This window comes from Cololabis saira, chromosome 24 (genome assembly GCF_033807715.1).
Source record: "Cololabis saira isolate AMF1-May2022 chromosome 24, fColSai1.1, whole genome shotgun sequence".
Classification (NCBI taxonomy): Eukaryota; Metazoa; Chordata; class Actinopteri; order Beloniformes; family Belonidae; genus Cololabis; species Cololabis saira.
The window spans coordinates 21,534,191-21,559,932 of record NC_084610.1 but is presented as its reverse complement, the minus strand read 5'-3'; the positions used below and the strand labels follow the sequence as shown (position 1 = coordinate 21,559,932).

General features: G+C 41.7%; 1 protein-coding gene across 1 annotated transcript in view; it reads right to left on the bottom strand.

Annotated features, from left to right (window-relative positions):
- Positions 1-25,742, bottom strand: part of LOC133425230 (kalirin-like) — a 112,656-nt gene that overhangs the window by 30,022 nt on the left and 56,892 nt on the right. The window contains 18 exon segments of the mRNA XM_061715965.1: positions 1,184-1,286; positions 2,477-2,631; positions 2,836-2,937; positions 3,802-3,992; positions 4,561-4,672; positions 4,850-4,942; positions 6,458-6,547; positions 6,636-6,705; positions 8,645-8,754; positions 8,824-8,890; positions 10,949-11,073; positions 12,112-12,294; positions 14,281-14,403; positions 16,092-16,207; positions 16,281-16,443; positions 23,011-23,074; positions 23,076-23,128; positions 23,130-23,147. Of these exon segments, the coding sequence (XP_061571949.1) occupies positions 1,184-1,286; positions 2,477-2,631; positions 2,836-2,937; positions 3,802-3,992; positions 4,561-4,672; positions 4,850-4,942; positions 6,458-6,547; positions 6,636-6,705; positions 8,645-8,754; positions 8,824-8,890; positions 10,949-11,073; positions 12,112-12,294; positions 14,281-14,403; positions 16,092-16,207; positions 16,281-16,443; positions 23,011-23,074; positions 23,076-23,128; positions 23,130-23,147 (1,938 nt within the window).

The following is a 25,742-nucleotide window of genomic DNA, read 5'->3' as shown; positions in this document are numbered from 1 at the left end:
GTCTGTCTGTCTGTCTGTCTGTCTGTCTGTCTGTCTTTCTTCTTTCTTTCTTTCTTTCTTTCTTTCTTTCTTTCTTTCTTTCTTTCTTTCTTTCTTTCTTTCTTTCTTTCTTTCTTTCTTTCTTTCTTTCTTTCTTTCTTTCTTTCTTTCTTTCTTTCTTTCTTTCTTTCTTTCTTTCTTTCTGTCTTTCTTTCTTTCTTTCTTTCTTTTTGGCTTCTTTCTTTCTTTCTTTCTTTCTTTCTTTCTTTCTTTCTTTCTTTCTTTCTTTCTTTCTTTCTTTCTTTCTTTCTGTCTTTCTTTCTTTCTTTCTTTTTGGCTTCTTTCTTTCTTTCTTTCTTTCTTTCTTTCTTTCTTTTTGGCTTCTTTCTTTCTTTCTTTCTTTCTTTCTTTCTTTCTTTCTTTCTTTCTCTTTCAGGCTAATTTCTTTCTTTCTGTCTTTCTTTCAGGCTCATTTCCTTCCTTCGTTCCTTCGTTCCTTCGCTCGTTCGTTCCTTCCATAAATCAGCTTTACACAAAAACGTCATCAACGGGAATGTATCGTTTTTACCGCGAGATGACAAATTCTTCAAAACATCTTCTCTTCTGGAGGTCTGAGCCCCTGCTGATGATCGCCTCATCAATGAAGATGATCAGAACCTTAAATCCTTTGGACGTGTTAAGGGTGGACTTCGTATTACCCACATGATTAATATTATTTTTTTATTTCTGGCTTCATTTTTGTCAAATAAATGATGTCACATTAAACGTAATGTTTTTATCTACCTGAGGTTGTTGTCCTAACTTAGACCCACTAATATTGGATTGTTTTCATTTTACTCTTATATTTAAAAAAAGAAAACAGCTTAACAGAGTTAAGAGAGACTTTAGTTTGGATGGAATCAAAGGTTTTCCTCACCGTCAGTGTCGGTGTGCTCCTCCCGTTCCTGGGTGCAGGTTCACCTCAACATGCAACAGTCTGACTGACAGACCCCACCCGCCCCGCTGCACCTCACGTGAATCAAGCGTACCTCGTCGCCGGAGCGGAGAAGTGAGAGGAAACGAGGAAACTCCCTCAAACACGCAGCAGACACACACCCAGCAGCTGCAGCCGCGGTGAGGGTCATGCAGCGCTCGGCACACACCCCTGCGTGTGAGTGTGTGTGTGTGTGTGTGTGAGTGAGTGTGTGAGAGTGTGTGTGTGCACCTTGTCGCTGTCGGCCGTGTTCTGGGACGTTCGGGAGGCGATGGAGACGGTGTCCGGCTGACTGCTGGCGTCACCCAAACTGTCAGCGTCCTCGCTCGTCTCCCTGAGACACAAACACAAACACGTGAGTAGTTTGTTTCACACACACACACACACACAAACACACACCCCTCCGCCCGTCCTCCCATGATGCTTCACTCAGTGCGTTTACATGGGAAGTTTAATTCCTCTTTAATTCAGAATTAAAATTAAATCCGATTTAAAATGAGTAAAAATGAAATGAATTCCGAATGAAAATGGCCATTCCGAATTAAACTTAATTCCGAAGTAAGTGGCTGATTTATTGCGATTTTAAATCTGAATAAAATAATTCCGCGATCATGTATACACTCATTCTGCTTCAAAGGGGACCTATTATGGCATCTAATACCTATTTTAAACAGGCCTTGAATGTCTTAAAAACAAGCTTTTGATTGTTTTTTCTAAATAAATTAGAAATTCAGCCTCTGAGCCATGTCTTTATCTTCCCATTTCTCTAACCTCATTATCTATGCAGGATTCTGAGTGGGCGGGGCTATGATAATGAGCCTCTGTGCTGATTGGCTGCCTGAATGACGCGATACACCGCTACGAAAAAGTGGTGGAAGCTCCGGCCGGCGGAGTTAGTTGTGGGCGTGGTTTCACGCATCACTCCTGTCGTTACGTGACGACGGGAGCAGAATTTGAGCGGCTCGTAAAAGTCACATCACACTGGACGGATCATCCGGGCGGCTGTACAGACACTGCAGAATTTGGTTGCTTTCCTCCTTCTCTGAGTTGGCAGGCTGAGGGGAGACCACTTTATATATGTTAAAGCAAGAGAAAACCTGGTTTTCATAATAGGTCCCCTTTTAAATTAATTCCGGTCTTTCTTTCTGCTCGTTCCCTCGCCCGTCTGTCTCCATGACGCTTATATTCCGCTGGGCTGGTTTTCCAAACAAAGTTTCAAGATGGCAGCACGCAGTAAACGCTGGTCAAGAGCAGAGACCATTTATTTAATAAATAGCTTGGAGGACCTGGAAATAATTAAAAGATCCAATCAGAACCTTCCCACCCCCAGACCTTAAGCGGAATTGGATAAAGCTGATAAAACGTGTTTTCCATGTAAACCTCAATTTGGAATGACTATTTCCATGTAAACTCAAAGGAAAATTGTTTAATTCTGAATTATTTAATTAGGAATAATTAATTCCGAATTAAAAACCATCATGTAAACGTGAACTTTGACGTCTGGGATGAAAGCGAGGTGCCGACCTGCGGGAGATGCTACGCTGCCGTCCCAGGGTGGGGTTGGGCGTCTTGGGGAGGGGGATGGGCTCCCTCAGCGCTCCCCGCAGGTGACCCCGCCTCTCCTGGATCACCTGCCGGATGCTGCGGACCCACTCCTGCTTCAGCTCCAGCGAGGACGCCTGGGAGACGAGGACATGCGTCAGCACACGCACGCACGCACGCACGCACGCACGCACGCACGCACGCACGCACGCACGCACCTACGCACGCACGCACGCACGCACGCACGCACGCACGCACGCACGCACGCACGCACGCACGCACGCACGCACACACACACACACACACACACACACCGGTGTGTGGGGGGGGCGGGGACTCACCTTCAGCACCGTCTTGTTGTCGGAGGTCGGCGTGCGTCCGACCCACAGAGCGAACTTACACGGGTCTCCCTCGATGTGCTCCGTCACCCCCAACTCCGACGTCTGAGACACAAGTTTAGGTTTTAATCCCAGAACTAAGACGGAGCGTTTGGACTAGGGCTGCAGCTATCCATTATAATATGAAATATTCCATCGATTAATCGGAGAAAACTTACTTTTGCTTTATTAAAGCTCAATAATAAATATACAATAGAAAACAAGACAGATTACTTGATTAAAAACAACCAATTTGTTTCTTTTATGAGAATAATTGACAATTATTTACATATTATACAAATTAGTAAACTGTTTAAATTGTCCAAAAAAATAAATACAATTATTTTAAACTTAACATTTCCTGAAACGTAAAAAAAAAAACGTTTTTCTAAGTATCAAATATAAAAATTATTCTTAAACACTGTTGTTAAATTGTGCAACTTCACATTCAGAACCAACACGTTTCAACAGAAATGCTTGGCTGTGGACCGGGACCCTTTTTATATATTTTCTATTTATTTTTAATATAAATACAATTTTATATTTTATATATAATATTTTATATTTATATTATACTTTATTAATTTATATCATATATTTATAAAATTATATATTTATTTTTCATTTGAAATAATCCCACACCTTCGAAATCTTCTTTCTCTTCCTCTTATTATTTTCGCTTTGCTGCGTTTTCTCGTTGTCACTGTTGTCAGTCCCGGCCGGCGTCTGTGCAGCTAAACTGTTGACGCGTTACGAAAAACGCGACGCCGTCTTCTTCTGCCGTTGTGTCAGGTTAAAAAGAACCCGTGCAAAACCTGAATTTTATATGTATTTTTTATCTAAATGAGGAAATTCCGGCATCATTTTTTGTACTGGAGTTACTGGAGGAATGGTTGCAGCCCTAGTCTGGACTCCACATGTGTGCGTTACCCTGAGGCGGCTCTTGTAGAGGTACTTGGTCCGCCCCGACGAGTCCTTGATCTCCTTGCTGAAGATGAGTGACAGCTCGAACAGGAAGAGGTGTCGGTCCCGGCCCTTCCGGATCAGGGACTTGGGCTCCCAGACCAGGAAGGAATCCTGCAGCAGCAGCTCTCCCTGCACCTCCAGGCCCTCCTCCAGACCTGCCGGGGACACGAGCACTGGGTTACGGGTATTTGCTTCAAAAGTTATAGCATTTACTGGGGTGTATTTACTGTGTGTGTGTGTGTGCGCAAGAGGCACTCCCCCTCCATTGCTATGGCATAGCTGTGTAGGAGGAGTGCCTCATGTGGCAGCCGTGGCACTAACTAGAAAAATTTCCTCGCAGAAATTTTGAGAGTGCCACAGGGCAGGCCAGCTGACAGTCTTGGGGGGAGGGGCAGGGGGGGTATGTGTCCGGGGAGGGTGGGTCTGTGTCCGGGGGGAGTTATGTGGCCGGGGGGGCGGTATGTGTCCGGGGGGGCAGGGTATGTGTCCGGGGGGGTTAGGGTATGTGTCCGGGGGGGTTAGGGTATGTGTCCGGGGGGGTTAGGGTATGTGTCCGGGGGGTGGGGGGTGGGGGATGTGTCTGGGGGGGGTAGGTATGTGTTCTGGGGGGGTATGTGTCCAGGGGGTTGGGTGTGTCCCGGGGGGGTCGGGTGTGTCCCAGGGGTGGGGTGGGGTTGGGTATGTGTCCGGGGGGGTCGGTGTGGGCGTGTGGAACATCGTTACCTTCCAGCATGCTAACGTGCATGGCGTCGTTGGCCCTCTTCGGCACACTCAGCATCACGTCCAGCCCCTCCTTGATCTCGCCCTTGCCCTCCTCGCAGCAGGCCAGCAGCTCCTGCAGGGACAGCAGACCGGATCAGACCGGATCAGACTGGATCAGACCGGATCAGACCAGACCGGATCAGACCGGACCAGACCTCCGGAGTCCAGACCGCGGAACACAGGTCCTCCAGCAGGCCCACCCCCCCGACCAAGACCAGACCCTGAGCAGGACTGATGGGGAGGAGTTTACCTTGAGCAGCAGCTGGTACTTGGTGATCCTCTGGACCGGTTTGATGAGGGCCGAGGAGACGGAGTTGGCCAGACCGTGTCTCCGCTGGACCTCCTGCACACACAAAACAAACTGGTGGAGGTCATTGGTGCTGGTGTAGATCAGGAACTAGACCGAGCGTGACCAGCTGCAACCACTAACTACCACCTGGTGTTCTCAGACCACATCCTTGCCATCTGATATATCTAAGGCCCTGTCCCAATACTACCACTACCCCTAGTTTTCAGCCCTACCCCTAAATTTTGCGCGTTCCCGTGAGGGTAGTGGTGTCCCAATTCCTCTTTCCACCTAGGGGGAGTGAAGAAAACTAGTGTAGTGGCTATGAATCTGTCCCTACGGATCGAGGGTTTTCCGATCCTCACTAGTTGATCTAGGGACAGAAAAATTTCCCAGAATGCTTTTCGTTGTCATTTGCGGACTGAATCAAAAAAACAAACATGGCGGACATTTCTTATTTTTCATTGAATAAAAGTTAGTTTCTGCATAAAAATGCGTTTTGATTACATTTCTAGCGAGAAATATATATTTTACTTTCATAATATTCACACAGTGAATGTAAATAATCACTCGCTTGCCCGTTGTTGCAAAGTCTTTTTCAAACCTCGCCAGAATTAACGCTGATTACACCAACGCAGAGCCAGGGTACGGCGTAGGTTACGCGGCGCACGGCGCCGCGTAACCTACGCCGTACCCTACGCATCGATTTAACGCGGAACCATAAATGCCGGCAAGCAGGCAGAAATCCCGAAATTTTTGGAGCAAATTTCAGGTGTAGCTACAACATTATGCACTTCGAGAAAAAAGTTGAAATGTCGAGAAAAAAGTCGAAATTTCGAGAAAAAAGTCAAAATGTCGAGATTAATGTTGAAGTACAATCTCGAGAAAAAAGTCGAAATGTCAAGAAAAAAGTCGAAATGTTCAGAAAAAAGTCAAAATGTTGAGGAAAAAAGTCGAAATGTCGATAAAGTCGAAATGTCGATAAAAAAGTCGAAATTACGAGAAAAAAGTTGAAATGTCGAGAAAAAAGTTGCAATCTCGAGAAAAAAGTCAAAATGTCGAGAAAAAAGTCGAAATGTTGAGAAAAAAGTTACAATCTCGATAAAAAAGTCAAAATTTTGAGAAAAAAGTCGAAATGTTGAGAAAAAAGTCAAAATTTTGAGAAAAAAGTTGAAATGTTGAGAAAAAAGTCAAAATTTTGCAATTACAAAGGAAAGGAAAAAGGAAGAAAAAAAGAGAAAAAAAAGGAAAAAAAGGAAAAAAGAAGAGAAAAAGAAGAAGAAAAAAAGAGAAAAAAAAGGAAAAAAAAAAAGGTCAAACATTTTTGAAAAAGCTCCAGGAGCCACTAGGGCGGCACTAAAGAGCCGCGGGTTGCCGACCACTGGTCTAGACCAACGTGGGTCCAGCTCTTCTGGTCCTGGTCTGGTTTGTACCGGTAGAACCGGGACTTTGACGCAGCCAGTGTCCTTTTTTGTTTCCTTAAACCTCAAGTTACCTGCGGGGCTCCAGGGATTCTGAGCCCCGATCGGGGGCCGGGTCGGACTCGGTTAAAGCGACGTGAACAGAACAAACCTCGAAGAAGCCGCCGCCGTGCTGCTGGATGAGGAGGCTGGAGTCGGGCTTGTTCCTGCAGTACGTCACGTACATGTGGAACTTGTCGGCCTGGAAGAAGCAGCCGCAGACGGAGTGTCAGTACCTCTCCGGGGGCTTTCCACGCACAAAAAACACTCCCAGCATGCATTGTGGTTACCCAGGTGACGAAGCAGTGTCCCACGTCTTCGGGCAGCTGCTCGTAGTTCTCCAGCTCCTTCAGGAAGATGCTGCCGGACAGAGTTCTGCATTAGTACACACAATACCGCAGTGGAACGCGCCCACTTCCCAAAACAGCCGTGACGGAGTCGGCCCTCGCTCCAGACGTTTTTTGATTTGGTAGTGACATCTGGAACGGAAAGATCTTTGGATTTAAGCCTCGTTTATCCATCACTACCTCACACACCTGCGGTGGTACGGTTGCTAGGCAACGCCTCCACCAGGGGGCGTGATGAGTCGACTGCACTGGGAGAGCAGAGAAACAAAAGCAGCGACGCCAAATGATTCTGAGAACTGATTCCAGTAACCGAGGACTGATTCTGGGATCAGAGGACTGATTCTGGGATCAGAGGACTGATTCTGGGATCAGAGGACTGATTCTAGGAACGTAGGGCTGATTTTGGAAACTAGGGACTGATTCTGGGAACTGATTCTGGGAACTAGGGACTGATTTTGGGAACTGATTCTGGGAACTAGGGACTGATTTTGGGAACTGATTCTGGGAACTAGGGACTGATTTTGGGAACTGATTCTGGGAACTAGGGACTGATTTTGGCAACTGAGTATTAATTCTGGGAATTTAGGACTGATTCTGGGAAATGATTCTAGGAACTGAGGACTGATTCTGGGAACTAGAGAGTGATTTTGGGAACTATGGACTGATTCTGGGAACTGAGGACTGATTCAGGGAACTGAGGACTGATTCTGGGAACTAGGGACGGATTCTAGGAACTTGGGACAGATTTTGGCAACTTAGTATTAATTCTGGGAACTGATTTTGGGAACTAGGGACTAATTCTGGGAACTGATTCTGGGAACTGAGGACTGATTCTGAGAACTAGGGTGTGATTTTGGGAACTGAAGACTCATTCTGGGAACTGATTCTGGGAACTAGGGACTGATTCTGGGAACTATGGACTGATTCTGGGAACTGAGGACTGATTCTGGGAACTTAGGACTGATTCTGGGAACTGAGGACTGATTCTGGGAACTTAGGACTGATTCTGGGAACTATGGACTGATTCTGGGAACTGAGGACTGATTCTGGGAACTTAGGACTGATTCTGGGAACTATGGACTGATTCTGGGAACTGAGGACTGATTCTGGGAACTTAGGACTGATTCTGGGAACTTAGGACTGATTCTGGGAACTTAGGACTGATTCTGGGAACTGAGGACTGATTCAGGGAACTGAGGACTGATTCTAGGAACTTAGGACTGATTCTGGGAACTAGGGACTGATTCTAGGAACTTGGGACGGATTTTGGCAACTTAGTATTAATTCTGGGAACTGATTTTGGGAACTGAGGACTGATTCTGAGAACTAGGGTGTGATTTTGGGAACTGAGGACTGATTTTGGGAACTGATTCTGGGAACTAGGGACTGATTTTGGCAACTGAGTATTAATTCTGGGAACTTAGGACTGATTCTGGGAACTATGGATTAATTCTGGGAACTGAGGACTGATTCTAGTAACTTAGGACTGATTCTGGGAACTAGGGACTGATTCAGGGAACTGAGGACTGATTCTGAGAACTAGGGTGTGATTTTGGCAACTTAGTATTAATTCTGGGAACTGATTCTGGGAACTAGGGACTGATTCTGGCAACTGAGTATTAATTCTAGGAACTTAGGACTGATTCTTGGGACTGAAGACTGATTGTGGGAACTGATTGATTCTGGGAACTGAGTATTGATTCTGCAAACTCAGGACTGGTTCTGAGAACTAGGGAGTGACTCTGGGAACTGAGGAATGATTCTGAGGACTGATTCTGTGAACTGTAGATGATCAGACATAGGAACATTTCCTGAAACTGCCTCACAGTTCTGGTCAAACGAGGGAACTTCTGTCCATCTCGTTCTACAATCACATCACCATAATCTCTTTTTATTTCTACTTTACGCGACGTCCCAGCGCTCCTGGAGCAGCCCGGGGCGTGAGCCGGTACCTGTTGTGGAACTCGTAGATGTCCTGGATGTTTCCGAACACGACGTCGTCCTTGTTGGCGAGGCCGACTGGGATGTCCTCGGAGCCGCCCGTCATCTCCCACAGGTACGTCTGCAGCAGGACACAGCTCCGTCAGAGCACGGACCAATGACCTCCCTGGGAGGAAGCATGCCCACGTACCTCGATGCATTCCTGCAGATCTCTGACGTAGACCCTCTCCGTCTGGAGCAGCTCGGCCATGATGTACCTGCGGACACGCAGGGGTTAGACCAGGGGTCAGACCAGGGGTCGGCAACCCGCGGCTCTTGAGCCGCATGCGGCTTTTTAGCGCCGCCCTAGTGGCTCCTGGAGCTTTTTCAATAATGTTTGAGCTTTTTTTTCCTTTTTTCTTCTTTTTTTTCTTCTTTTTTCCTCTTTTTTTCCCCTTTTTTTCCTCTTTCTTTATTATTTTTTTTTTTTTTCCCCTTTTTTTTTTCTTTTTTTCTTCCCTTTTCCTTTTTAATGTCGACATTTCGACTTTTTTCTCGACATTTCGACTTTTTTCTGAACATTTCGACTTTTTTCATGAAATTTTTACTATTTCCTCGACATTTTGACTTTTTTTTCAACATTTCGACTTTTTTCTCAAGATTGTACTTCAACATTAATCTTGACATTTCGACTTTTTTCTCAACATTTCGACTTTTTTCTCGAAGTGCATAATGAAAAAAAATCTTCCTCCAAAATTTCTTATTTTTTTCCTTTTTTTCTCTTGTTTTTTTCCCTTTTCCTTTCCCTTTTAATCTCGACATTTCAACTTTTCAACTCGACATTTTTTCTTTTTTTCCTTTTTTTCTCTTTTTTTCTTCCCTTTTCCTTTTTAATGTCGACATTTCAACTTTTTTCTCGACATTTCGACTTTTTTCTCAACATTTCGACACGTTTCATGAAATTTTGATTATTTTCTCAACATTTCGACTTTTTTCTCGAGATTGTACTTCAACATTAATCTTGACATTTCGACTTTCTTCTCGACATTTCGACTTTTTTCTCGAAGTGCACAATAAAAAAAAATCTTCCTCCTCTAAAATATTATTTTTATTTTTCTCCTGCCTGGCCCTAATACTCTTCCATAGATTCGCTTAACAAAAAGAGTCATGTGGAAAGACATTAGCAGCTACATTTGCAGCCGAGGACCCACTTATAACTAATATAGATACATGCAGCATGTGTTGCCTTCATTCTAAGGCTGATACAAGACTTAGGCAAACTAAGCAGCTGCTTAGGGCCCCGTGACCACTAGGGGGCCCCCAAAGAGTTAAAAAAAATAACATGAAAAATACAATAATTTTTTTAGGTGTGAGTAGCCACGATTACATGATGTTTTTTAATTCGGAATTAATTATTCCGAATTAAATCATTCCATATTAAACTATTTTCCTTCGAGTTTACATGGAAATAGTAATTCTGAATTGAGGTTCACATGGAAAACACGTTTGATCGGCTTTATCCAATTCCTCTTAAGGTCTGGGGGTTGGGAAGGTTCTGATTGGATAGGGAAGTTACGTCTACTAGAAGAAAAACAAACTTAGCTGCTACAACTTTGAAAAGCTCACAATTTTATGTTTCCTGTTTCCATCTGTTCTTTTAATTATTTCCAGGTCCTCCAAGCTATTTATTAAATAAATGGTCTCTGCTCTTGACCACCGTTTACTGAGTGCTGCATCTTGAAACTTTGTTTGGAAAACAAGCCCAGCGCGGAATATAAGCGTCATGGAGACAGACGGGCGAGGGAACGAGCAGAAAGAAAGACCGGAATTAATTTAAAGAGGAATGAGTGTTTACATGATCGTGGAATTATTCTATTCGGATTTAAAATCAGAATAAACCGGCCACTTACTTCGGAATTAAGTTTAATTCTGAATGGCCATTTTAATTCGGAATTAGGTGTTTACATGGTAATTATTACTCATTTTAAATCGGATTTAATATTAATTCTGAATTAGAGAGGAATTAAACTTCCCATGTAAACGCAGCAAGTGATGATTCATACATTATCAAAGGTATGTTATTGTACAAAAACACAATTAATATTATTACATAAACAGCTGCAAGTTTGTTATTCTGTTGTCTGCTTCCATGGTTTTAATCCCTGTGGATTACAATCTAACTACAACAAACAGTTCTTACATCTAGTTTTACAAGTGTATTTGTAATGACAGGGAAGAACCTGAAATAAGTTTATAGTGTGTGTGTGAATGATCAATAATCAGTATTATTGGCAGTAATAGAGGCCCCTCCCCCCCCAGCACCACCAACTACTCACTCCTTCTTGCGGGCGGAGCGCCTCTTCTCGTCGCTGACCTGGTGACTCGGGTCGGACAGGTTGACCTCTGGGTCGGAGTCGGACAGACTGTTGGGGATCAGCTCCAGCTCCAGGTCCTTGTTGTCCTGCAGAGACACAAACCCGTCACACTTAGGGCTGGGGATCCATTCGATTCCGATTCTTAAGATTCTGAATCGATTATCACGACTTGATTCGATCCGGTATTGATTTGGGTTGGTGTTTTTTGAGCTGTTGCATGAATTATATGACTGTAGTTATGCAACATATTAATACTACATCTACTTCTGCATCTTGAATGAATATATTGTTGAGTCTATAAGGTAACTATAATATAATAATAAGATAACCTTGTTTGAATTGTAAAATGGGTTTGGCTAAATATAATCTTTGACTAAAACAGGAAATGGACAATTCTGACTAAAATAAGACTAAAATACTCTTAGACTTAGACTTTTAGTCGACTGAAACTTGACACGACTAAAAGGAGAATGAACGTGACTAAAACTAATAAAAACTAAAATGATAGCTTGACCCAAAGACTAGATCAGGGGTCGGCAACCCGTGGCTCTAGAGCTGCATGCGGCTCTTTAGCGCCGCCCTAGTGGCTCCTGGAGCTTTTTCAAAAATGTTTGACCTTTTTTTTCCTTTTTTTCTTCTTTTTCTCTCTTTTTTTTTCCTTTTTCTTTTTTCCTTTTTTTCTTCTTTTTTTCTTGTTTTTTTTTTCCTTTTTCCTTTCCTTTTTAATCTCGACATTTCAACTTTTTTTCTCAACATTTCGACTTTTTTCTCAACATTTCGACTTTTTTCTCGAGATTGTACTTCAACATTAATCTTGACATTCTGACTTTTTTCTCAATATTTTGACTTTTTTCCCGACATTTCGACTTTTTTCTCGAAGTGCATAATGAAAAGAAAAATTCTTCCCCCAGTTCTAATTAATATAGAAACATGCAGCATGTGTTGCCTTCATTCTAAGGTTTATACAAGACTTTTCATTTTTTGCGGCTCCAGACATATTTGTTTTTTGTGTGTTTGGTTCAATATGGCTCTTTAACATTTTGGGTTGCCGAGCCCTGGACTAGACTCAAATTTAAACTGAAGCAGTCTGACAGAAACACTGCTACACCTGAGCCCATCCTCACCTGAGCGCAGCCTCCCAGCGCCGTCTCCAGCAGGTGGCGGTACTGTCCCATCCTGACGGTGAAGTCCCGGTAGCGCTTGTCCACGGCGGAGACGCAGCGGCGGAGCTCGGCGCGGTGGGCGTGGCCTTTGGCCAGCATGCTCTCGGCCAGCTGGATCAGCAGGTGGACCTTCTCCTGCGTGTGCTGAGAGAGTTGACCCAGATGTGAAACAAGATATCAGGAAGCCCCAACATCCATTAAAAAAAGGGTGTTTTAACTCATTAAAACATCTGTTTTAATTAATTGTTGATTTATAGAGGGTCTGCATTGACGTCACTTCCCCACTGGAACGCCCCCTTACTCACACTGAGTGGCAAAAATAGCTGCAACTACCGTATTGGCCCGAATATAATACGTCGTTTTTTGCATTGAAATAAGACTGAAAAAGTGGGGGTCGTCTTACATTCGGGGTCTAGACGTTATACCCATTCACAACGCTAGATGGCGCCAGATATCTTTAAAGCGAATGCTGAACTTAACTCCCCAGGCCAAAGCGAACTCCTGTTAAGAAGAATAAAAATAAAAATAGCGGCAGCCCAAAGAAGAAAAATAAAAAATAGCGGTAAGAAAGAAAAGAGAAGAAAATAAGAGAAGAGATAACAGAAAGTGGAGAAACGTAGCGACAATCTGGAGAAAAGTGGGTGGAAGTTCGGCAGGTAAACCGGCAGCTGAGGAGAAGTTATGATGCAAACTTCAAGATAATGATTTCAAATAGTCAAAATAACATGCTTTTTCTCTCGAATATATTGTTATAATCATTTAGTTCAGATGTACTGTAATTATTTTCTGTATAAAAATTGAATTTGGTGTTCAAAAAGTCTTTCTTCAAACTTGAGTCTTGAAAAAGAGGGGGTCGTCTTATATTCGGGACAATACTTGAGAAGACGGGATAACAGCCGATTATTGGCTTAAACTAAAGGCAGTTGGACTTGACAGTGACCCGTACAGTTACCCCAAGAACCAGTGGTCCATGGACATTAATATTTGGTACAGTTACCAAGAACCAGTGGTCCATGGACATTAATATTTGGTACAGTTACCAAGAACCAGTGGTCCATGGACATTAATATTTGGTATAGTTACCAAGAACCAGTGGTCCATGGACATTAATATTTGGTACAGTTACCAAGAACCAGTGGTCCATGGACATTAATATTTGGTACAGTTACCCCAAGAACCAGTGGTCCATGGACATTAATATTTGGTACAGTTACCCCAAGAACCAGTGGTCCATGGACATTAATATTTGGTACAGTTACCAAGAACCAGTGGTCCATGGACATTAATATTTGGTACAGTTACCAAGAACCAGTGGTCCATGGACATTAATATTTGGTACAGTTACCAAGAACCAGTGGTCCATGGACATTAATATTTGGTACAGTTACCAAGAACCAGTGATCCATGGACATTAATATTTGGTACAGTTACCAAGAACCAGTGGTGCATGGACATTAATATTTGGCCACGAATCCAGTTTCCTGATATTTATATGTCCTTAATTTCTACGCCGGGGAAATACACAAAGCAAAGCTTGAAGGTTTACAAAAGTCTTGACGCTTGGTCCGACTTCAAGGCAGGATTTGTTGTAGAAATTAAAGTGATGAGGACACCGAACTTTATGATTTGACCGTTTAACGTTAGCTACCCAACCCACACACTTACATACACACAGCCACATAGACATATACGCACACACACACACTCACGCACACATACACATATATATATTCATACATGCACACACACACACACACACACACACACACACACAGACACACTTAGCCACACAAACATATACATACACACACAATCCTGGAATCCAGTTGTTTCTGCAAATTGCAGCGATCCATTTGTCTCTCTTAAGCTTATTTTTCAGCAGTCTGTAAAACGATAACTCTGATTTCTTGCTAAATCTATGAGTACAGTCGATCGCACAACAGCGCTTTCCCATTTTAGATGTTTTCCAGTTGTTCAAACTGAAAATTTATGCTGCCACTCAGTCTTTCTGACACTCAGTGTTTCTGACACTCAGTGGGCGTAACCTGCTGTGAAGTCTGCGACGTCATGTGCATTCCCTCTATACAGTTGTTGAACATCGGCTGGAACCATGACAATGTGAGAAAAAACCTTTGCGGACACGCAGAACTCTCTGTGCTGGTTCAGCAGCTCCTGCGTCTCAGCCATCGTTGCCCCCGGCGACGTGTGTCCGGCCAGGTAGTGATCACCTGACTGCTGCAGCCAATCCAGAGCCTGCCAGGAAACCCGGGGTTAGTCGCTGCATTTAAAGTCTGACATCTTTGCTCTGGAGGCGGGAAAGGTCTGAACTATTCATGAAAATAGTTTCGGAGTGACTATTTGCACCAGGGTACAAATAGCAAGCCCCTATTAATTAGTTCCCCTTAGTTGTTAATACAAAGACATCTTAATCATTTATAAACACCTTCAAGCAAAATCCCTAATGAAAAAGTAATTTCCTTGAAATATTAGTAACATTAACTATTGATTAACAATTACCAAAATAATGATCCAAATATATTTATTTTCTTTCATTTTCATTTGAATTAGTGTCAGTTTTGTCCGATTAGAGAATTATTTGATTGATAAGTCACACCCTTCTGCAAAAAAATCTTGTTCCACTGGCAGATTTTTCTACTTATTTTAAGTGAAAATCTACTTGAAACAGGTGAAAATTGTTGTTTTTTCCAGTGATGAGTCTTGTTTTAAGTGTAATGAGATTTTTTTTTACTAAAATGAGACATTTTAACTAGAAATAAGACAAATATTCTTGTTTAGATTGTGAGTTTTTGCAGTGATCCATGTTACTTATCCTGTGAAGGACAGAGTCATATTGATAAGTTCAGAAAAGTGTTTTTTATTGTTGTGTTTTGATGTATTTGATGTAAGCCCAGTGGATATTTAAAGCTTACAGAAGGCTGCATTTAGCTGCTGCTATGTCATTCCTGCAGTATTTCTGCAGGTGTTTTGGTCAGTGCTATTATTTGTAATATATTATATTATTTGTAATCAGCACAAATAATTTTTTTTCTCACGGGCCTCACGCTCAAAATAACAAAAACGGTGCGAACATTTTTTTTTTCTAATTCTTTTTTTCCATCCAATATCAGTTTAGTTAATTTTAAAGGAAATATGCACTTTGTTTACACTCTAATTATGTAAAATATATTTCTTCAGGATCTTTTCTTGAAATTTCTTGTTTTTTTTCAAATTATGTAAGATACTTTTAATATAATTTTACAAAGATAAACAGAAACAAGTATGTTTTTTTATATTTTGCTTTTTTATAGGAAATTTAATTAAAAGCAAAATCTTTCTTATTACATCCGAGAGTGTTTCTTTGTGATTTAAAGATTTTTCCAGTACAATTAAGTGTATTTATTTTTAAAAATTGGCGCAGATATTTACGCCAGTGTGCCGAAAAAGTCAGCATTCTTTTTTAACTGTTTTACTTTGTCACTATCCTCGTATTCAAAAACTGAAATTCTCTGAATAAATATCTTCTATCATCTTTTTTAGCAGTGATATTTTTCCTGCGAAAATATATAATAGTAGTCAGTTAATAAAAATAAACGACCGTCTACAAAGAAATAAAATCGGCAAATGCATTCTAGAAAACTAAAAAAATGTCAAACTGCTCTCTTTGTGGAATAACGATGGATTTGTAGAAGAAATATATTATCGGATATGCTGCGATTCATGGCAATTATTTATGCCTTCCTTTTTAGTGAATTAACATTTCGTTTTTTTGCGTTGGAAACTTCTCGTGGGCCGCATGAAAACCTCTCTCGGGCCGCATGCGGCCCGCGGGCCGCACATTTGACACCCCTGGTTTACACGATCTCCCAAAGCACTTCCAACAACCAGACCAATCAAACGGCGGCCTGTAAAAGTGATGGCGGCTCAGTGGGAGGGGCTTGTACCTGCTGGGCGTGGCTCTGGAACATCAGGTACTGCTGGCACTGATCCAGCCGACGTTTCTTCAGAGTCCAGAAATGAAGGACTCTGTTTTCCCTCTGGAGCAGCTCGCTGAGGATACCTGGGCAGAGACACACCTGCTCAGGTACACCGGCCCGCGGCCCAGAAGCCCCGCCCCCAGGTCCTCCCCTCACCTTTGACCTGCTGCTCCGGCACCCGGGAGTGTCCCGTGACCTCCGTGACCCCCGTCACCCCGGAGACGGTGACGCTGTGGCCCGAGATGTTGGCCATGGTGACGCTGTTGCGATGGATGTACTTGAGGAAAACCTCGGCGTTCCGTCTGGCGAGTGTGCAGGCCTGTCGCCGTGGAACAATCACATCATCAGTAGGGGTTATAGGCTAGTGACAAACTGTCAAAAAGGGCTTTAGTTTTCGAGATACCCCTACCGGGGGTAGAACAAAACCTAACAATGTTTTTCCTCATCTTTAAAGTCTCCCATATATGAAATGGATTCTTAGGTTAAAATATTTTACTGCAAACATTGTTAAATTGATACATATTATTATACACCCCAAACCTAAAAAAGAACCAAAATACAGCCTGGCCGTATGGGAGTTAAGATATATAAACTCATGTAGATTAATAACAGAAGCTCTGACAGCTTTGAAACTTGACATCATTGTAGTCAGGAAGTTGCTTTACCTATTAGAACAACCTTGATGTGAATATCTTGATGTGTGTTACATCTAGAGACCTTTGAACACTTGCCTAAAATAAGCGGACATGCAAAAAAAGAATATCTTTGCAGAATGTTCTCATTTACATTATAGTTGCCTGGCCAGGAATTGGCATAGAAACACATATCATGGCTTATTGGAAAGATGGGGTTGTGCTGAATCCAGTGATACCAAATATGTAAAGATACCATGCATAGGCAATGTGGTACATCAATCAATGTATGAGGTGTCCAAAATGAAAGAATACCAAAACATAGACATATTCAGTCCAGTCCCAAGCCCATAATCAATGGTGAGAATGCTGACCAATTCAATGTTACTGCAACATAAGTCACCTGAGGTAAGCACTACTCTTTATTTATGTACATTAAAAAAATGTATATTTCATTATGGAAACAAATATCCAGAAGAATTTGGTTAAATTGAAATAGAACACCTTTATTAAAATATTTACATCCACTTGAATTTATTTTTGGTCAAGTCATTACTGCATAATGGAAAATAATATGTCTTTTCTCCAAACCAGCAGAGGAGTCAGAAGAGTCAGGGTGGAGTTGTTGGCTTCACATTACAAAAAGGGAGCTCTCGCAAGATGGCTGATAACAAGACATGTGACCACAGCATATGTAGATGCCATGAAAGAGCTTTGTGACACTGATGCAAAGAGCCCAAAAGCACACAAGGAGCATGGAGCATCCAGAATAGACAGAGATGAGAGAGACATACAGAAGATAATGGAAGCTGTGGAGCAGAAGCAGAATCCCTTTGACCTTGATAGCGTTCCTGAGGAACTGATCAACATTGTTAGTGGTCAGGTTGCATCTGAGAAAGTTGCAAAAGAGCTCTCAAACTTCCTCCAAGATGGTGCAAAGCAGAATGCCATCTTTATTGAACAACGTCTGACAAAATCGAAAAGAACAAAGAGCTTCTGGGATCCAGAGAAAAGGCACCAGTGTGCAACCTTCAAGGATATGAAAACATCAGCAGGAGTGTATCTAGACAGATTCACATGGACTCAGATCTGCTCTTTGGAAGGTTACTCCCTGTCTCCAAACAAAGAGAGGTGTCCATGGAGACTGTGATGTCTCATGAACTCGCTGCTGTCCCACCCTCTTTGTTTTATGATGATGGAAGCATGAGGAAGACAACAAAAGCTGACCTTGCTAAGAAACTGGAGTCAGTTGTTGAAGAGACGCAACAACTGTGCAGTGTTAAAGAACCTTCAGGATATCTCATCGATGGTATGGCTCTTCTGCAGTCTCCTGGACTACGTTTACTTGCAGTCAAAATTCAGGTTATTGCTAATATTCCGGTTACTGAAACATTTGGAATATTCCGTTTACATGCGTGAGAAAACAGGGTTATCCCTATATACATGGTAATTAATCATTCGGGATATCATATCGGGATATAAACCAGCGACGCACGGAGAACATCATGACGCAATTCCCGTCATTTACGCTTCTTCTTCCTGTATCCAAATCCAAAACAAATGCTGCTTCGCGCAACTTTTCGCTCACCTTCTTTTAAATCTTCTATCCTGGTACTTTCTACCGTCTACAAATGCAGAAATGTTCATATCTTTCATTACATTTATGAAGTGATTAGTCTCCTCCTGGTCTTGGTTTCTCCGTGTTTATAAGAACTTCCTGGACTCAAAAGACCAGGATTCGTTGAGAACAGAGCATGCGCAGAAAACAAATTCATGTTCCGTTTGATCGGGATATTCCGTTTGGCGTTTACATGACCGAATATTCAGGTTTTAAAAGGAGTAACCCAGAGGTTATATTCAGGTTTTTAAAAACCAGAATATGAGCAAATTCGGGTTATACAAAGGGGTTATTGGTGTTTACATGGCCGTGCAAATTCGGGTTATTGCCAATATTCTGGTTTTAAAAGGGTTATTGACTGAATGGAAACGCAGTCCATGATTCAGGCTTTCAGACATTCAATAACCTTGGTGAGTGTATCAGGAATAAGATCACAATGTTAATGGGAAAGGAAGGAATCAGCTGTGTTGTTTTAGTGTTTGACAGGTATGACCATCATCACTCAGTCAAAGACCTTGAAAGGCAAAGAAGAGGCAACATCCAAACCAGCAAGCGAACAAATATTGTTACAGGACAAGCAAGTGTTCCAAACTACAAGACATACCCGAGGATCAGTGGGAACAAGGCTGCTCTATGTAGCTTTGTCAGCAATTACATCACTAGTATTGGGGCACAGAGAATCTTTTCAGAGAACACAGTCATATCGGTAGGTGGCTTTGAAAATGGTGAGGAGGTCAAGAGGGTTAGCAAATCAGGTGTTGACTGCTTGACAGATCTTTACAGTGACCAGGAGGAGGCTGACACAAGACTGGTGTTACATGCAATACACCTTGCAAAGTCACACTCTCGTCTCATTGTCAAATGTGATGACACAGATGTACTGGTTTTGCTTGTGTACTATTCAAGCAAAGGGATGTTTGGATCCTCAGAAGTGTTCATGCACTCTGGACATGGTCTAAAGGAAAGATTTGTCCCACTTTGTTCAATCGCTCAGCGTCTTGAAGCAGCTCTTTGTGAGTGTTTACCAGCATGCCACGCCCTCACAGGTTGTGATACCACAAGCAGCTTGTACAGAATTGGGAAGACCACTGCCTGAAGACCCATCTGACTGAATTAAAGGAAATGGCCAAGTTTGGACTGTCTGGAAGCCTAGAGGAAGCTTTGCCTGTGGCAAGAAAGTATGCCCTCCTCCTGTATGGCCAAAAGAAAAAGGAGAATGGCCGTCCTTGCACCAACCTAGATGAGCTGAGGTACATAGTGGCATCTACCACAGATTCTTCAGCAGCAAATCTACCCCCAACAGAAGATGCCTTCCAGCAACACGTATTAAGAGCCTTATATTAAACAGCAGTGTGGCGTAACAGCCACTTGGCCAAGCCTCATCTCTGGAACCCAGTTGGTAGAGGATGGAGGCTCAGACAAGATGGGTCCATTGAACCCGTCATGTGCCAGAATGCACCAGCACCTCAAGAGGTTCGAGACATCACCCACCTGTACTGTAAAGATGGAAACTGCAATAATACCAGCAAATGCCAGTGTCTTTAAGTGGGCTTGACTTGCACTGAGTTTTGCTCTTGCTCTTTCCAAGACTGCCCAAATATGACCCACTTTGTCACTGATGATAATGTGGATGAGTGACAGTGATGGCTACCAAAAGCAGCCCATGGAAAACACCAGCCAAAGAGCTGGGGAGTTCAGCGTGAGTGTTTTGTTTGATGTTTGTTTAATTTGAGACGGTATTTTATTTGTACTGTGTGAAGTTTAGTTATAGTTTTATTAAAATGATCATCAAGGCCAAACTGCAATCCTGTCACCTTGTCTCCTGTGTGTGTTATTGCTGAGCCGTAAGCCTTAGCTAGACCCATCCCCCGGTGATGTCACACAGTACAGCAATAGTACAGTACAGAATATGTTACATTGCTATGCAATGCAACATATTCCTTTTATTTGGGACAGTTTTATATTTAGTGATTGATGATTATGCATGCTATTTACATATTTGGTATTGCTGGATTCAGCATAACCGCATATTCAAACAAGCCATCATATATGACATTACATGTATCCATAATTAAAGTGTTATCTCAAGTATGGATACAAGGTGTCATATGAGTGTATAATTCATTTAATGCATCATATATATCCGCAAGTTACCTGCTTAGTTTGCAGCAATATTGAATTGGTCAGCTGTGGAGGCTTGATTATGTCAATCTTTCATTTTGGACATACATACATTGATTGATGTACCACATTGCCTATGCATGGTATCTTTACATATTTGGTATCACTGGATTCAGCTCAACCCCATCTTTCCAACAAGCTATGATATGTGTTTCTATGCCAATTCCTGGCCAGGCAACTATAATGTAAATGAGAACATTCTGCAAAGATATTCTTTTTTTGCATGTCCGCTTATTTTAGGCAAGTGTTCAAAGGTCTCTAGATGTAACACACATCAAGATATTCACATCCAGGTTCTTCTAATAGGTAAAGCAACTTCCTGGCCACAATTATGTCAAGTTTCAAAGCTGTCAGAGCTTCTGTTATTAATCTACATGAGTTTATATATCTTAACTCCCATACGGCCAGGTTGTATTTTGGTTCTTTTTTAGGTTTGGGGTGTAGAACAATATATATCAATTTAACAATGTTTGCAGTAAAATATTTTAACCTAAGAATCCATTTCATATATGGGAGACTTTAGAGATGAGGAAAAACATTGTTAGGTTTTGTTCTACCCCCGGTAGGGGTATGTCAAATTTTTTGGGGCATTGTCACTAGCCTATTAGGGATGGGTGGTATGGACTAAAAAATGTATCACGATCATTTCTGGCATTTATCCCAATAACGATAAAAATTACGATTAAAAAAAATACCAATTCAACTCCACCTTTGTAACTATAAATCTATCTCCACATTCAGTCTTTGGAGCCAAATCACTGCTCTAAAAGATACTAAATACTACTAAACTACACCAATGGGAATCTTTCTTTCTTTCTTTCTTTCTTTCTTTCTTTCTTTCTTTCTTTCTTTCTTTCTTTCTTTCTTTCTTTCTTTCTTTCTTTCTTTCTTTCTTTCTTTCTTTCTTTCTTTCTTTCTTTCTTTCTTTCTTTCTTTCTTTCTTTCTTTCTTTCTTTCTTTCTTTCTTCACGTACGTTGTGCGTGGATTTAACGCAGAAATATAAATCTTTACACAAAAACGTCATCAACGGGAATTTATCATTTTTACAACGAGATGACAAATTCTTACCGTGGGGAATTTTTTGGACGGTTTATCGTGAACGGTAAAATATCACCCATTCCTACTAGGGGTGTAACAATATATCGTGCCACGGAATTTGGCGATACAAAAATGTCACGATACGTGTCGTGGAGGTGAGAACTTGCAGCGCGATATTGGGTTAATAATATTAATCTATTGTGTTTACTAGTAACATCCGATTGGTGCAGCGGGATCACGTGACGACCTCGACCCGCGGACCAAAATCTGACTACGCTCAGAAGAAACTAGTACCGTTTTACGGTCCCGATCACGGGACTCTTGCAGGGTTTTGAGCTCAGAACTTTTACTTATAAGGAATCAATCTTTTTTCTGATGTAAAGATTGTGTCGTCCCCAAAGGTGGGAGGATGAAACGATACCGGGGTTCACCTTACGGCCTCAGGCTGGAGCAGGTGAAGCTCTGAGCTCTGGCAGAAGTCAAATCATACATGAGAGAAGTATTCAGTTTGTGGCTAATTATTTGTACTTGTATGAAACTGAAGATGCATAATGCAAACCTGACATTTACTTTTAGTTCAGTTTGTGGAAAATGGTTGGCCTGGCTTTCTCTTTAAAACTTAAACAGTTATAAAGCATTACAAACGCGGCAAATGCACAGCATTGTTTTGTATTTTGTGTCTTTCAAATAAAAGACATTTTTTTCAAAAAGATTAAATAGATTAAAAAGAGAATGTCGTCGCACATTGTAAACTGTTGTCGTGTAGGTTGAACACGTGTGTCTGAATTGTGCTACTCGCCGAATCCGACATCTATGGAAGCCCATTTCCGCCAGTAAAAGAAAAAAAAAATAAGATGAAAACTTAGCCTTAAAAATAAAAATATCCCCACGATAGTCATGAGATAAAAGTCGAAATTATGAGATAGAAAGTCATAATTATGAGATAAAAAGTCGAAATTATGAGTTTTTATGTCATAATTATGACTTACCGTGGGGATATTTTATTTTTAAGGCTAAGATTTCATCTTATTTTTTTCTTTTACTGGTGGAAATGGGCTTCCATAGACATCACTTAATGTCATTTGATTTTTATCTCCAGTTTGATACTTATATCTTAAAGTCTGCATTAGGGTTATAGTTAGGTTTGACATAATGACTGGTAAAATCCCTGGTGCTGAAACCTCATGTGAAGGTTCTGACCGTGTCGTCTGCGTGCTGTGGTTGTGTATCAGAGAGCTGATCTGTGGGCTTTTTTTTAGCGATTATTTTTTAACGGGGATGTTTAGGCCACAAGGGCCCATCTAGAATGCTTCGCCCCCCTAGGCTGGGACCCCTGCTCCACCCCTGGTTACACCCCTAATCATCAGCAGCCTGCTAACCCCCCGGTGATCCAGGCGGCTCGGCGGGGGCCGGTACCTTCAGGAAGGCCTCCTTCTGCTCCATGTGCTTGTTGATGAGCGGCAGCAAGCTGCTCCGGCTGCCGCTCTCCTCCTCCACACCAGTCCTCCTCCCGCCGGTACTCCTGCTCCAGGCTCCTCCAGGACGCCACACACCTGCAAACGGCAGGTAGAGGAGGAGACACACATCAGCACGGTTTAATGCAGGGCCGCCACCCGTCCCTTGAAATACGGAATTGTTACGTAATTGGGAATTTAAAAAAACTAACAACGAACTAACAATAATGAACAAAATAAAGGACAGGATATATTAAAGACAACAACATATGCAAAGTTCTTCAAACCTGAAACATCCCCTGAGCTTGATATGGTATGATACGGGACATATATTATGCACTTATTTATTGATGTCATAATATACATGGGAAGGTTGGAAAATTGCAAAACTTCCTTCGTTTCAGTAAATTCAATTAAAGGTGAAACAAAAATATTATTTCCCACAATATGCAAAGTGAGATATTTCAAGCCTTCATTTGTTATCATTTTGATGATTATGGCTCACAGTTTATGAAAACACCAAATAAATAATATGCAAAAAATAGTATTTTATGAAATCAATAAACAATTCAATCATCAAAATGATAACAAATAAAGGCTTAAAAATATATCCTTTGCATGTAATGAGACTATGTAATTTATTAGTTTCACCTTTTAAGTTGAATTATTGAAATAAAATTAACTTTTGACATATTCTAATTTTCCGAGCTTCACCTGTAGCTATATTTATATTTGACCTGCATACAGAACATCTGGGCTGATGTGGACATACGTAGAATACGAGGCTATTTCAGTTGCTAGCATGGTTGGCTGTCTGTACAGTCATGCAAGTGCAATGATAATAAAGCACTTTAAATCAAAGCATTTTGTTTTTTCCTATAGAATAAATACATTTCTATGCATTTTAGAAGTTTTGGGGATGTTCTTTTTTTTTGTGGTGCCAATTCAATTTTTAATTTACTTTCTCTAAATATCTAAAAGTATTCATATTCTCCGTGCCATATTCTGCTCCTTCCAGTGCTGTTGTTTTTAGGTTAGTTTTCCTCCAATCAGAGTTCAGCTATCATCTGTTGCCAGGCTCTATGAAATCTGCCTGTTTGCCAGTTGATTGACAGCTGCGACAGCCAATCAGATCACGAGTTGGGTCAGCAAGGTCCTCTAGCCTCACGTTGAACGTGACATTTTCGCGTCCTGTGATTGGATATCGATTCTCTGAGATTCCCTGCATGAAGAGTTCTCTATAAATAAAATCTATTATTATTATTATTATTATTATTACTTAGTAGTTTGAGCCACGGCAGTGTGGGGGGGGGGGGGTGGGTGGCGCGGCCGTTTTGGTGACTGCAAAAATTTTATTTTATTTTTTTCACGTTTAACAGGTTTTTATAATTTATTTAGTTCATATCAAATCCATAATTACAAACTAAAATGACAAATATACTGAAAAAATGGAGCAAAAACTTCTTGCCCTTCGGCGGTGTATGTAAATAATCTAAAGCTGCGTGGTTGAACTCAAAGCAGCAGGTCACAGAAAGAGGTGATACGTCACGTTTTCACATGAAAACGTTGTTTATTGTGTCGCTGTGGCCAAAGATTGGCCGTCTTGTTAGTGTCTTTCTGATATTAAACTGCGATTTTGAGATTTATTATACAATTTTGTTAAAGCTTGCATATTCTTTGTGGACTCATTTAATAAAAGCTTTTGGAAAGACAATTTTAAAGACCCTTTTATTTAGTAAAACAGTAACATACCAGGGGCCTCATTTATAAAAGAGTGCGTAGGATCCATACTTAAAGTGTACGTGCGCTCAGAAGCTGAAAATGGCGTGCGCACAAAAAAATCCTGATTTATAAAACGGTGTGCACGCACATCTGCACGCAATGTTCGCTTTATAAATCACAGTCCAGCTGGAAGGTTGCGCACGTGAATATCCCGCCCTCGACACGCCCACATTATACCATAAATGGTCAATGCAAAGCACCTGGCGACTGTATTTGCATATCAATGAGCCTGCTGAGCATGTGCAGCAGCTTCCTGCAGTCTGTTTCTGCTGTGCGTCAGGATAAATGAGACGTGTGTCGAGCCGGTGTGCTCAGAAAATACTACCGTACAATCCCTGTTTCTTTTATCTCGGTTTCTTTTTTTTCAAAGGCTTTTTCATGCAAATAGACCATTTAACAGCAGGAAGTCAGAATGTGCTTCCACAAAAATCTATGTGTACGACGCTTCAGCGGAAGAAGAAACCCCGTCAGACCACGCTTCCACATAGACATCAACATTTATCTATGTGGAAGCGTGATTTGACAGTTTTTTTTTTTCTGCCGAAGTCGTACACATAGATCTATGTGAAGCACATTCTGACTTCCTGCTATTAAATCGTCTATTTGCATGAAAAAGCCTTTGAAAAAAAGAAACTGAGATAAAAGAAACGGGGATGGTACACAGTAGTATTTTCTGCCGAGGTAGGACACCTCGGCAGAACACCGGCTTGGGTGTACATGGATCTATAAGTCTGATATGTGATGACATTAAGAGTATGACATGAATCTGTCTTCATTTCACCACCTCACCGCCTGCGTCGCCAGTTCCCCAGATCTTCAAAATGTTCGTGCGCGAGGGTCAGGGTTGGCGTAAAGATACGCACATTTTTCCGTAAGTTTTTTTTTTTTTTTTAAATCCCATCCTTTGCATAG